The following is a 13,975-nucleotide window of genomic DNA, read 5'->3' on the forward strand; positions in this document are numbered from 1 at the left end:
CATGGAGATGCAGATATCTTTTTGAGTTTGTATTTTCATTTCCTTTGGATATATTCCCAAAAGTGGAATTGCTGTATCATGTTGTATTTCTATTTTTAATTTTTTGAGGATAATCTGTGTTGTTTTTTGTAGTGGCTACACCAATTTATATGTCCATCAACCAGAAGGTTTCCTTTTTCTCTATATCCATTGGCAACATTGGTTATATCCTGTCTTTGTTATTTTGGCCACTCTAATAGGCATGAGGTGATATCTCATTGTGATTTTAATTTGCATTTCCGTAATGACTAGTGATGCTGAGGATCTTTTCATGTCTGTTGACCTTTCATATAGCTTCTTTGGAGAAGTGTCTCTTCGGGCTTTTTACCCATTTTTTAATTGGGTTGTTTTTTTGCTCTTGAGCTGTATGAATTCTTTATGTATTTTGGATATTAACCCTTTATCAGGTATATGGTTTACAAATATATTTTTCCCATTCCATAGGTTGTTTCTCACTTTGTTGATAGTTTCCCATCAGCTGTGCAGAAACTTTTTAGTTCGACATAGTCCCACTTGCTTCCTTTTTATTTTGCTGCTTGTGCTTTAGGTGTCATATCCAAAATATCATTACCAAAACCCATGTGAAGGAGCTTTATTCCCATGCTTTCTTCTAGGAGCTGCATGGTTCCAGACCTTACATTTAAATCTTTAATCCATTTTGAGTTAACTTTTGTGAGGGCTGTAAAAAAAAGAATCCAGTTTTATTCTTTTACATGTGAATATCTAATTATCCCAGCACCATTTGCTAAAGAGACTGCTTTTTCTCCATTGCATATTCTTGGTTCCCTTGTCAAACATTAGTTGACCATATATGTTTGGGTTTATTTCTGGGCTCTCTGTTCTGTTCCATTGGTCTATTTGTCTGTCTATATGTCGGTACCATACTGTTTTGATGACTATAGCTTTATAATATAGCTTGAAATCAGGAAGTGTGATGCCTCCTGCTTTGTTCTTCTTTCTCAGGATTGCTTTGGCTACTCAGGGTCTATTGTGGTTCCACATAAGTTTTAGGAGTTTTTTTTTCCCTACTACTGTAAAAAATGCCATTAGAATCTTGATAGGGATTGCCTTGAATCTATAGACGGCTGGTTCTTGGCAAGGTGAATGATTTCTGTTAGATCCTGAACATTTTTCATATTATATTATGAGTCTCTTGACCCTATTTAATCTATCTTCTTATCTTTTTATCTTATTTCTAGTTTTTAAACAAAGGAAAAATGTGGAGGGCCTTTATATGGCTATAGTGATTAGGACAATATGGTAATGAACACAGATAAGTAAGTAGCCCAATTAAACAGAATAGAGCACCCATAACCAGACCTGTTTTTACCTGGACACCTGATATAACTCAGGTAAATGGGGGAAGAAGGAAAACTGATAAATATGTTGGAATATGTGGTTATCCTTATGGAGAAAAAGGAAAATGCTTCCAACTTCAAATCACAGAAGAAAAAAAACCCGATCCCAGTTGGATCAAGGACTTAAAATGTGAACTGCAAAAATTTTAGACTGTTAAGAAAAAATATAGGAGGTTATTTTTATAACTTTGGGATAAGAAACGTTTCTAAATTATGGTACCAAAAGCACAAACCATAATAATTTTGATGAATTCAAATACACTAAAATTCAGAACTATATTTATGAAAAGGCTCCCGAATGAAAAGACAAGCCACAAATTATGTGAGCACATATGAAAAATGTATAATTGATAAAATTTTACCAAACAAGAGTATGATTCCAACAAGTCCTATAATCCAGTAAGGAAAAGAGAGCTAACGTAAGAACGGTAGGCAAAACTTGAACAGAAGGGGAAATGCAATGGAAAGTGAAAAGGTTCTCAACATGATGGCAGCCAGAGAAACTGAAATTAAAACCACAAGAAGGTTGGGCATGGCAGCCTCCTCCCTGACTTCTTCTTGCCCACAAAGAATGTGCCTGGAACACATCCTCACCGGGAGACAGGATCCCACACGGACTGTGCTGGGTTTATTGACTTTTGTGGGAATCCCTTTCAGGTTCACTGAGTGCTACTTTGTTCTGCTTGAGTGCTAGAGTCAGTGACCCTCAGGCGCACCCCAGTTTCCTATACTTCAGACCTCACTGGGAAGGAGTCTGGATTCTTGTGCAAGACAACTGGGGTGCATGCGACCACACTGCCCATGCTGACTGTAGAGTGGACACACCAGCCGTAGGAACAGATGCACAGCCTGGCTCCCTCTCTCTCTCCTTGTGCTGTAAGTAAACCCTGCTCCCCTTGAGCCTGGTGTGCATGTTGTCTGTTCTCAGTGACCTCGAATCCTGCACTGACCTCTTTCCTGGGTCACGCTTACCTGCCTTTTGACCTTGGCTGCACAGTCTGGCCATCCTGTAAATTGTGAAATGAAAACTATTTCAAAATGGCAAAACCCCAAAACTAAAAGGTCTGACCAACCAAGTAGTCACACAGAGGCAGAGCAATGGGGGTTCTCAGCCATTGCTGATGGGAGCATTAACTGGGGCAGTTAATGGGGTTGGAAAAATCATTTGGCATTATCTAGTGTGGTTGAGCATGCACAAACCCTAAAACCCAGCAATTCCATCCCTAAGCATCTACCTTAGTGAACTTATTTCACGTATATATTAGGTGACCTGTATAAAAATGTTCTCAGTGGCACTGGCTGTGGAAAAGCCCCAAATGGGCAACAACCCAAAGCCATCAACAGAAAAATGGATAAATAAGATGTAATATATCTTATCTTCTTCTCTAATCTGAAGGGTTATATGTCTGGGCAGCATATCAAAAGGCATGAAGGACTGAAGCATCTCTTAGTTGGGGTCCCCACAAAGGGGGAGGATACCCTGAGGACAGCACTGAGCACGGTCAGGAGTGGAGGCACTTGCAGAAAGACCAGGAACTCCAGAAAGTGGACGCTGCTAAAGAGGGGCCTGCGGGAAACATGGTGACAGACAGTGAGCTGCCTCCTCAAGACGAGGCCCCAGGTCTCTCCTTTCTGCCCCCCCCAAGTCTCTCTGATCAAAGATCCCGTGGACCTAATAACCCACATTTGGGCTAGACTTGGATATCTGGATATACTCACCCCTAGCCTCTCAGCTCAACAGCTGACTTTGAGGGTTAGGTGGGTGATACTGAGAGGAGATAGAGGGTTGCCCCGGGGCAGGATCTGGCTTTCAGAAAGAGCTTCTTTACCCTAAGCCCCACCCCTTCTCCTGCCATCAACACTCCCAGGAACCCAGCTCAGATTGGGGTTGTTTTTGGTGATTTCTCAGAGGTCAGAGATCATTTAGGAACCAATCCTCAAGTGAATGCCTTGGCATCTTCACATCTGATCCTGGAGCCTCCTCTGCTGAAATCCTTCAGTGGCTCCCCATCTCTCAGAAGACGCAGCCCACCCCCCCCCCCTCAAAGCTTGCCTGGACTGTCCACATCTACCTGACTCCCCAGCTTCCTGCCCCACTGGCCTCAGTCACGGTGCTCACCTGCCCTGAGCTTTGCTTTTGCTCAGCCCTTCCACTTTCCCTCCCTCACCTGCCTGAGGCTCTTACCCAAGAGGCTGTCCCTGTCCCCTGTCACCCCATCCTCTGAACTCTTACCCTTTTTTCTCCATGACACTTATTACAAACCAGTATTATTTATTTCTTTATTTTCTGAAACCAACTGTTAGAACACAAAGCTCGTGTTTTGTTGATTGCTCTATCCCCATAATCTAGAAATAAGTCTTCGCTATATAGGCTCTTGGTGAATATTTGGTGAGCGAGTGAAGAAAGGAAGGAATGTTGAGTTGAGAGGCTGCCTTGAGGGTTCTCAGCAGGGCGAGGTCACCCAAAAGCGGGCCCTCACTTTGGGATCCCTTGACCAACTAGTCTGTGCCTGGCACCAATTTCTGCTGGCAAGTTAGGGGTCCTGTGGAATGTTTCCCACGTGCTGCCCAGCCAATCACCAGGCACATCTACATTATACACACATTTTTGTATGTGCGATATATTTCATTACATGTTTTCAAGGTTTTTTGTTTTTTGTTTTGTTTCGTTTTGCTTTGCTTACAAGTTTTTGGCAATAAAGTGAGAAGAGAAATAAAGTTTGGGGGCAGAAGTTCCTCCTTCTCTAGTCTGAACAGTGATGTCTCTGGACAGGATATCGATGGGCAAGGAGGGCTGTAGGCCGTCGTCATCAGGCTGACTGTGTTTCCCACAAATTGCCCACTGAGGCCTGTTCACCCAGAGGACGGCACTGAGCATAATCAGAAGCAGGGGCACCTTCAGGAATATGAGGAGCAGGAAGTGGACGCGGTCAGGCAGGGACCTGTAGGAGGAACACGGTGACTGGCAGGAGTTTCCTCCTCCACAGGAGGCCCAGGCTCTGCCTCTTCCCCACCTGCTATTGTGCTCAGGTCCCATTGCCTCAAAAGTCAGTATCAGTGTCCAAGCTGGTTGGTATCAGGGCCGGACAGCCCCGTGCTGAGGGCCACAGACTCCTGTCCTTCAGCTCAAGAGTTGACCTTGAGCGTCAGGACGCAGCAGACGCAAGAGGATGCAGTGGTGAAGAACGGAGAGGAAGGGAGACCCCCGGAAACAGCTTTCTGAACCCACAGTCCTCAACGCTCACAGGAACTCAGCTCCTGCTGGCCCCGACTTCAAGGATGAAATGCCCCCTTTGAGTGAATTCCTAGCTCAAATTCATCTTGACTCACCTTCAATACTGTCCATCATGGGAGCAGCTCTTCTGCCGAAACTGTTCAACAACATCAAGCCCCAGGAGTGACCCCCCCCCCAAGTTCAGCTCATTGGCAATCCTCTCACACCCTGAGTCCCAGTACTTAACACCACCTCAGCTTCTCACAAATGTTGTGTCCCCTCCCCCACACTGGGCTTTTGTTTAAGCTCTCTACCTTCCCAACCCCTTGCCAGGCTCGCAGCCTGAGGGGTTGGCTGATGCCTGCCCCTCTCCACTGATGCACTGGGCCCCTCTTGCAAACCCTGTTGGCACCCTGGTTCATGTGCTCTTTGCCTGCTTGAGCTCTGGGCAGCTGTGGGTAGTCTTGGACCCGCCAGTGGTTTCCCACCTCCAACTCGCCCATCTCTTTGCCTGAGGGCTCTCTCTAGCTATAGGAGTGTGTGGTTGCTGAGCAGAATAGGCCAGAAGTGCCACAAAATCCATGGTCCCAAGAGTGACCCTCTCTCTGCCTGCAACATTCTTTCTCCAGATTCTTGCTTGGTTGGCTTTCCTGCTTCCTTCAGGTCTCTGCTCAAACGTCTCTTCATTTGAGAGGCCTTCCTTCATTACTCTAAGAAAATAGCAAAGCCCGCCATCTTCCTCCACCATGAGAATAGATGTATGTGGATCACTACCTCAACTTCTTCACCACTCAGTGGGAGAGTTCTGAGGAATGTCTTATGTCCTATGTGGTATCTCCCAGGGCACCCAGTGGGACAGAGCCCAGTTACTAGTGTGATAGCTCCTTTGTCAAAGTTACACTTTGCTGGCTTTTTCCACTTCCCAGCTCCCTCACTATACTTCCTGGGATCACCTCTCCATAAATGAATTGCACGTAAGTCCTTGTCTCAAGATCTGATTTTGAAGAAACTCAGACTGAAACAGTCTCTTGATTATTTGTTTTCAATGAATCTTGATTCCTTTCATCATGTCCCATAATCTTCCCACATGCCCCATCACCCTATCCTTGACACCTGCTTAATTCTCCTCCGCAGGAATTATTATTAACGGACATCTTTCTTCCATCTATCTATCTATCTATCTATCTTTCCATCCATCTGTCATCTATCCATCCATCCATCATCCATCCATCCATCAACTATCCGTATCATCTAATTGTCTGTCTTTCTATCCATTTACCCATTGTCTAAATCTACCCATTTGAATGGGACTTCCTAGCATTTACATCAGTTCCTGGCACATAACAAGCAAATTAAATGCTTGTTGAATAAGTGAATAGTTGAGGAAACTTGCATCTAGGAAGCCCCTCCCTAGGGAAGGAGCCAGGCAGTGGTAAAGGACACTGGGACACACGCATGTTACCTTGGTGTTGGCTGGATCTGTGCTCATTACCAGGGACGTTGGAGGTCCCAATGTCACAGAGCTCTTGCTGCTGGAGGCTATCGTGAAGGCTGATGGTGAAAAACAGAGGCCCAGTGCCCGGTGCATGATTCTCCCTAGCTAGGCACCTGTCACCTGCAGGGTTCTGAGTTCACAAAGCAGGGGGAACTCAGGGAAGGGACTGGGCTGGATGTTCCGGGACCACCGTCTCCCCTTTGCCAGACCCAGACCTGGCCAGAGTGTGGCGTATCCCCACCCCACGCCATCCCAATCTGCTCTGCAGATGGACAGGTTATAAACCAGGACCAGAGAGCCATCACCTTCCCCATGAAGCATTTCAGTGTCCCTCATCTCACTGGAAACAGGAGTGTTTGAAAGTTGGCACAAAAGTGAGACCTCAGGTGCCCCTTCTCCAGCCAGTGCAGCCATCCTGCCTGGTCCCCCTTGGCAGAACATCGGAGAGGTCGATTCAAGGAAGGTTGAAGGTGGAGACACGCAGTCTTGTGAGGACAGGAGGGCGGCAGGAACCCCTTGGGCCTGATAGAAGCACATGTCACAGGACCCTCTGCAGCGACACCAGCCTCAGTCCTCAAGGCCCACAAATATTGTCAGGACCTGGGGCAACAGCAGGGGCTTTGGATGTCATACTCACACTGTCCCTCACACCCTCACTCGCACACATACTCTCTCACACATGCATGCACACACGTGTTCTTTCACACACACACACTCCCACCCACCCATATTTCCCACACACTCACACCCACACAGCGCGCCCACTGAGTCTCTAAGGCACAAACACTGGGGCTGGCTCTTTTCTCCCGAGCTGAGATTTCCTCAGGTGCTCTGCAGGCATTAATTAGCTCAGATCCCTTCTTCAGGGGCACCGGAGGAAAGTAGGGTCTTACCTGGGGGAAACAAACACTTGAACCTGGAAAAAGAGGTCGGGCAGGAAGCCATTGAGTCCTTCTTCTCGCAGTATTGTCGCGATCCCACATCTGTATTTCCCTGCATCATCTGTAGTGAGGTTCTCCAAGGTCACTGTGAAGGTAAGGTCTGCAGAATGGTCCATGATGGACACACGGCCACTCCGCACCTCTCCCTCAGACCCTCTGGTCTCCACCATATGGTTCCAAAGTAGCAAGCATGGTTGTCGGCACCAGTATTTGGTAAATGCCTTGTATTTCTCCTCATACCGGCACTGCACGCCCAGGGATCCCCCCTCGGTGCCTGTCACAGTGCTGGGGCCACTCAGAGATGAGAAGCCTGAAAAAGACCATCGGTGCTTTCTTCACCTGAAGAGCCTTGACTGGAGGGGCCTTGAGGGTCAGGTCCCCTGGAAACCCAGAGGTCACCCTAAGGCTCAAGGAGGGAGGGGTCAGGAACCGAGAGGTATGGGTTGTAGGTGGACACAAGGGGGAGACCTCTGAAGCTCCCTGGTGTGAGATTCTGAGACACAGAGAGCCTGTGTGGGCTCAGCCAACTTAGAAGTGGAGGGAGAGGAAGATTTTGGGTGACTTCAGATAGGTTCTGGGTCCCCAGACCTGTCAGTACCTAGAGGAAATGGCTGTGTCCATCAATTACCAAGAACTGAATGAAGCCACTGAGTATATTCTGAATAAACAGATGGATGGATGGATGGATGGATGGATGGACAGATGGAATAGAAAACAGGAAGCAAGAATGGGAACAAAGGAAGTCTAGATGAAGCACAGTATTGAGAGCTAGAAGGAAGCCTTCAGCTTCTGGCTATGTCCCCTTCCCAAATGATCACCTGTAAGCCCCAAGCTTATAATCCCTGCTTGTATAGGTGGGACCTCCTGTTCATATGTCTGGGTCATGCTGGAGATGGGAGTCGGCCAGGGGTAGACAGAGACCATCAGGAAGGGGTTCATTTGGGCTCTGATTCAAGGACATTCACACTCGATGTCCTTCCTGGGACAGAAACCTGTGGCAACACTTGCCATCACCTGACATCTTTAGGGACTCCCTGCTCCACACTGCTCCCTTCCCCACCCCTCGGCAGCCACCCACCAGCCTTGCCATGCCCTGGGCCTCATCTCTAGCTCTTCTGCCAAACCCAAGGTTTTGACATTGTCCTCCCTCCCCCAGTCACCCAGGAAGCTCCAGTATGAAGTGATTAGGACCCAGCCCCCTAAACCCTGTGCTTCCTGCCATGCCGGTCCCAGGCACCCGAGGAGTCCTCATTATGCCAAGGAACAGCTATTGTCTGATCTGTTCTTTTTTTATTATTAAAAAAATGTTTTGGGGCGCCTGGGTGGCGCAGTCGGTTAAGCGTCCGACTTCTGCCAGGTCACGATCTCGCGGTCCGTGAGTTCGAGCCCCGCGTCAGGCTCTGGGCTGATGGCTCAGAGCCTGGAGCCTGTTTCCGATTCTGTGTCTCCCTCTCTCTCTGCCCCTCCCCCGTTCATGCTCTGTCTCTCTCTGTCCCAAAAATAAATAAACGTTGAAAAAAAAATTTAAAAAAAATTTAAAAAAATGTTTTTATGTTTATTTTCTTTTTGAGAAAGAGAGAGACAGAGCACAAGCAGGAGAGGGGCAGACACAGAATCCGAAGCAGGCTCCAGGCTCTGAGCTGTCAGCACATAGCCCGACACGGGGCTCGAACCCACAAACCATGAGTTCATGACCTGAGCTGAAATCGACACTTAACCTACTGAGCCACCCAAGCACCCCATTGTCTCATGTGTTCTTAACAAGGAAGGAGGTTAACCCAGGGCAAAAGGACAGTGAGAAATTATTTGGGCAAAATACCCAACTAATTTTTGCTTCCTCATTTTAAATACCTTGCATTTTCTCACTGGATTTCCCAGCAAGCAAACTCAAGTGGCTCACTGACTGATATTCTACATCACAAGGCTGTCTGCCTCTCCCACCGATAATCTGCAAAGCAGTGGTTCTCAGCAAGGGGTGATACTGCTCCCCCAGGAGACATTTGGGAATGTTTGTAGACATTTTTGGTTGTTCACAACTGGAGGGGTGGGGAGTTGCTCCTGGCATCCAGTGGGCAGAGGCCAGGGATGCCGCTAAACATCCTGAAGCGCACAAGGCAGCCCCTCAACACAGAATGGTCCAGCCCCAATGCCACCAGTGGAGAGACTGAGGAACCTTGCTCAACGGGGCAAAATGCCCCAGTCTGAGGCCCTCCCGAGGCAGGCTTCCGGCTGGGGGGACTGGGAGCCACAACACTGAACCGTGTGCAGTTGCTGCTGTCCCAAGCTCAGGCTGTGGGGGCGCTGTTCTCTGCGTTTCTGATGGGGTCGGGGACGCTTTAGGACCGGCTTTCCACCTTACCTACTCTTTCAGTTGCTTAAGTCCTAGCCTTCGAGATCTGGAGCTGCTTCCCCAGGTCTGGGTAAGAAAACATTGTTAGAGATGCTCTGTTACACCTAGACCCTGACCTTGACCCTGAGGCAGCCCGGCATCCCCTCCCCCGCCCCCGCCCCCACAACCCTCCTTGTGGTTTTTCTTCCCCACCTTCTCCTTGCTGAAGCGTGAGGGCTCTCTCCCCAGCTGTCTCAGCTATCTCTGGGGTGCTGCACTGCTCCTCCCCGGCCCGGGTTCTCTCTAAGATCCTACAGGACAGTGCTTGGTCTGCACCCATCAAGCCCCAGAGGCTTCCTACAGCTCCAATTGTAAGTCGAAGCCTTTGGTAATCTTAAAAAGAAATAAATATAAAGTAAAAGAGACCTGCCTGTTCAGTGTAATGGCAAGTAACCGGGTAGACAGAGAGAGATTTATCTCCTTTAGAAGCAGGAGGATGGCGTAGCTTGAGGTCTCCACAGGCCCTCTTGTGTATGGCCATCCCACTGGGCTTGTCTCTGTTGCTGGAAGGTCATTGTCTACAACCCTGGTCAGTGTGTTTTCCTTTTGTCTGGTCTTAGTCTTACTGGTCAACCAGCTCCTGTGCGGTCTCTTGCCATGGGGCAAGGACTTTTGGACTTGGGCTTACAGACCAATTGAATTATAACTCTTTAATTAAATACAGAAAGTGTCAGGGTCCCTAGGTGGCTCAGTCCGTTGGGCATCTGACCTCGGCTCAGGTCATGATCTCATGGCATGTGAGTTCAAGCCCCCTGTGAGTTCAAGCCCCCTGTCAGTCTCTGTGCTAACAGCTTGGAGCCTGGAGCCTGCTTCGGATTCTGTGTCTCGCTCTCTCTCTCTGCCTCTCCCCTCTCTCTCTCTCTGTCTCAAAAATAAATAAAAACATTAAAAAAATTTTATTTAAAAAAATTTTTTAAATGTTTTTATTTATTTTTGAGACAGAGAGAGAGAGAGAGAGAGAGACAGAGCATGAGCAGGGGAGGGGCAGAGAGAGAGGGAGACACAGAATCTGAAGCAGAAGCAAGTTCCAGGCTCTGAAATGTCAGCACAGAGCCCGACGTGGGGCTTGAATTCACAGACTGTGAGATCATGACCTGAGCTGAAGTCGGACACTTAACTGACTGAGCCACCCAGGCGCCCCCATTAAAAAAATTTTTTTAAACAAAAATAAATAAATACAGAAAATCTCCTAAGTATTATTGAAATAAGTAGGAAAAGAGAACCTTGAATTTCTGGAGGCCACCCTTGAGACTTTAGTTTGGCTTATCAGAATTCAAGAATGAGGCTTTTTCCCCTGAACTCTTCATAATCTAAATGCCAGAGTGATAAACCAAAATGATCCTAATCAGTATGTACTAGTTGAGACTCAGCATAATTTTTTTTCACCTGGCTGATCACATCAATAAAGGGGGAGGGGTGGGACTGTGTCTTTTCATGCCTGAGGATCACAGGGTCACTATGCAGGACACACATGCTTGATACAGGCCATTTCAGATTTATCTTAGTAAATGTAACAAATTACTTTTAGATCCTGAAATTTGTAATAAAATTACTTTATCTTGATTACCAAAACTGGATGTTTAGAATGTGCATTAGTTTTTAAATTTATTATTATTATCATTATTATTATTTTAAAGTTTATTTATTGAGAGAGAGACCAAGCAGGGGAAGGGCAGAAAGAGAGGGGGGGGGGAGAGGGAGAGAAAGAGAATCCCTAGCAGGTTTTGAGCTTTCAACACGGAGCCCAACATGGGGGCTTGAACCCACGAACTGTGAGATCATGACCTGAGCCGAAATCAAGAGTCTGTCACTTAACTGACTGAACCACCCAGGTGCCCCTAAATTTTTTAAATTAAATAATCTCTGTAAAGCAATATTATTTAAAAGTTGGTCAAGTTTTAAAAGTCTAAAGTGTGTTTTTCTGTTCAGCTTTATCACGCAGAGTATCTTTATGTTCTGAGTTTTAGTGTCCTATTTTGGGAGTGATATTTATATTAAGGGTCTTTTTTGTTGTTTATTTATTTTGAGAGACAGGGAAAGAGCACGAGTGGGGGAGGGGAGAGAGAGAGAGAGAGAGAGAGAGAGAGAGAGAGAGAATACCAAGCAGGCTCCATGCTATCAGCACAGAGCCTGACTCAGGGCTCAATCTCACGGGAGTGATATTTTTAAGGGTTTTGGTGCACCTTGATTAATACAGCTAGAGGTGGGGAAATGGGATTAATGAAATAAAGATTTTTCCTCCTTGGGCTCTGACGGTTAGCACTGACATTGGATTACTCTGATTTCTAATTGCTACATTTGTGTTTCCACAGGATCAGAGCAAACTGGTGAGTTGTCTTGATTCTTTCCCCTTTTATAACAAAATAGTGTCCTTCATGTTTAAAAACAAAAAAGAGAGAAACATCATTTATGGAAACTCTCAGACAAGGATGGACAAGTTTCCAGCAGTGTCACCATCCAGCAGCTCACAGTGCAGGGCCCCTGGGGCCAGCCCAGACCTGTTGGAGGCACAGAACCCCCCATGGGGGGTGCATCAGCATCTGGGATACATGAACAGCTATTCGCAAGGAGGCTTATGTAGTAAGTGACCATTGTATTATTTTTAAAAAGTGATGACCTTGACTATAATTGTTATAAGAAGAGCAGTGATCTTGGCAATAAACGTATTCTCTTTGAACCTTGGTTGCCTTGCATGAATTGGTCTAGGGTAAATTATTTGCCTGTCTCTGCATCATGGTCTCCTGTTTTCATAGGATTGCAATAAAAATTGGATTAGATTATGGGGAAAACCGGGTGAACACATCGATTAGCCCAATTAGTATTAGTTCTCTGCTCCCCTCGCCCTGGCCTGGTGCATAAGACATTATTCCTGGGGTGTCTGGGTGGTTCAGTCTGTTGAGCGTCCAACTCTTGATCTCAGCTCAGGTCTTAATCTCAGAGTTGTAAATTCAAACCTCACGCCCAACGTGGAGCCTACTTAAAAAAAAAAGACAAGGGGTGCCTGGGTGGCTCAGTTGGTGAAGTGTCCAGCTCTTTATTTCGGCTCAGGTCATGATCTCACGGTTTGAGGGTTCGAGCCCCATGTCAGGTCCTGCTCTGGCATCACGAAGCCTGTTTGGGATTCTGTCTCCCTCTCTCTCTGCCTTTCCTCCATGTCTGTTCTCTCTCTCTCTCTCTCTCTCTCTCTCTCTCTCAAAAATAAATAAATAAATAAACATTTTTTTTTTAAAAACAGCCTTCTTGATTTTCTTTATTTTTTAATTTTTTTTTCAACGTTTATTTATTTTTGGGACAGAGAGAGACAGAGCATGAACAGGGGAGGGGCAGAGAGAGAGGGAGACACAGAATCGGAAACAGGCTCCAGGCTCCGAGCCATCAGCCCAGAGCCCGACTCGGGGCTCGAACTCACGGACCGCGAGATCGTGACCTGGCTGAAGTCGGTTGCCTAACCGACTGCGCCACCCAGGCGCCCCAGAAGAACAGCCTTCTTGATTTTCAAAATGGTGGTCATCAGGATTAAAGTAGCCAATATCTTTAGGGCTCAGTACGTGCTCACCTGTGGGAAGCATCAGCTTACCATCAACTCCTCTTCCTCTTCGTTTGGGTGAGGTTTTTCCGAGCTCACCCCTTCCTCTCTTTGTTTGTGTCCTCATCTCTTCCCTTCCCCATCACCAACCTTTCCCCACACCGTTGTCACCCAGACCTGCCCAGCCCCGCTCACCTGGGACAGAGAGCAGCAGCAGAGCCGATGGCAGCCACATGGCCCCGTCCCTCTGGGTGTCTCTCTTGCTGCAGCTGGAACCCCTCCCCCAGGGGCCGCTCACCACATCCCCCTCTTCTGCATTTCTTGGCCCTTCTCTGCTTCCTTCTTTAGCCTCTTGGTTCTGTTCTCAGGACTGGTCAGAAAATGGGGGAAGCGAGGGGCTCAGGGCATCACGTGACCAGTCGATTACTTGCTAAAGTTTTCCTCAGAGACATTTGAATGCACGGTTCTGGTTTCTGCTTCCTGTGAGGATAACACCCTTACCATGACTCCACCACAGCCAACACACCCGCCTGCCACAGCAGGGAAGGGCCCAGCTGACTTCCTTCTAGATTTTCCGAGCAAGCCCTTCCCTCTATGAATAGCAAATGTCCTGTGGCTGGCGTGGCTGGCAGGTACAGACAGGCATGACGAAGCCTCCTCTGGACAAGACCAGCCGTTTGCAGGGCCCAGTGCAAAATGAAAATACCTTTGTCCTAGAATCACCAACCATTTCGAGCCGGCAGGACAACAGAGCATTAAATCAAGCCCTTCTCAGTGGGGCACAGTGTGACCACAGAGGGGCCCCACGTGAAGCTGGCCTCGTCTCCTGCTCTTGGTGGAGTGGAGCGTGAGGCTGGGGCCACCTTTGGTGTGGGCTCTCCTGTTGTCAGTCCCCAACTCTTGGTCTGGCCTCACCAGACCCCAGAGGCCTTGAATGGGCTCCTGCCTTGATCACATGCTCCTGACCAGCCCCCTTCGCTCTGGCACCGAGCCATCCTCAAGCCTCCCCTTTA

General features: G+C 47.6%; 1 protein-coding gene across 2 annotated transcripts; it reads right to left on the reverse strand.

Moving 5' to 3' along the window:
- Positions 1 to 1,715: 1,715 nt before the first annotated feature.
- On the reverse strand, positions 1,716 to 13,341 carry LOC121015390 (protein CD300H-like). 2 transcript variants are annotated; one of them, XM_040452312.1, is made up of 4 exons: positions 13,158 to 13,341; positions 7,000 to 7,357; positions 6,074 to 6,162; positions 4,182 to 4,339 (listed from the first exon to the last, which is right to left on the reverse strand). In XM_040452312.1, the coding sequence occupies exons 1-4, from the start codon at positions 13,195 to 13,197 to the stop codon at positions 4,296 to 4,298; spliced, it is 531 nt and encodes a 176-aa protein (XP_040308246.1). In that variant the 5' UTR covers positions 13,198 to 13,341; the 3' UTR covers positions 4,182 to 4,295. The 2 variants fall into 2 exon arrangements, with proteins under 2 accessions (XP_040308244.1, XP_040308246.1); XM_040452310.1 differs by lacking the exon at positions 6,074 to 6,162 and having other exon boundaries at positions 1,716 to 4,339; positions 13,158 to 13,333.
- Between the last annotated feature and the right edge of the window lie 634 nt (positions 13,342 to 13,975).

The sequence above is a fragment of the Herpailurus yagouaroundi genome, unplaced genomic scaffold (assembly GCF_014898765.1).
Source record: "Herpailurus yagouaroundi ecotype Mexico unplaced genomic scaffold, PumYag 206, whole genome shotgun sequence".
NCBI classification, from domain to species: Eukaryota; Metazoa; Chordata; class Mammalia; order Carnivora; family Felidae; genus Herpailurus; species Herpailurus yagouaroundi.

Excerpts from the sequence above, each read along its gene's own strand:
- LOC121015390 (XM_040452310.1), bottom strand. The coding sequence starts at position 13,197 with ATGTGGCTGCCATCGGCTCTGCTGCTGCTCTCTGTCCCAG. Across the intron at positions 7,358-13,157 it reads GCTGCTGCTCTCTGTCCCAG|GCTTCTCATCTCTGAGTGGC; the intron begins GTGAGCGGGGCT and ends GGTCTTTTTCAG. Across the intron at positions 4,340-6,999 it reads CAAGTGTTTGTTTCCCCCAG|GTCCCTGCCTGACCGCGTCC; the intron begins GTAAGACCCTAC and ends TTCCTCCTACAG.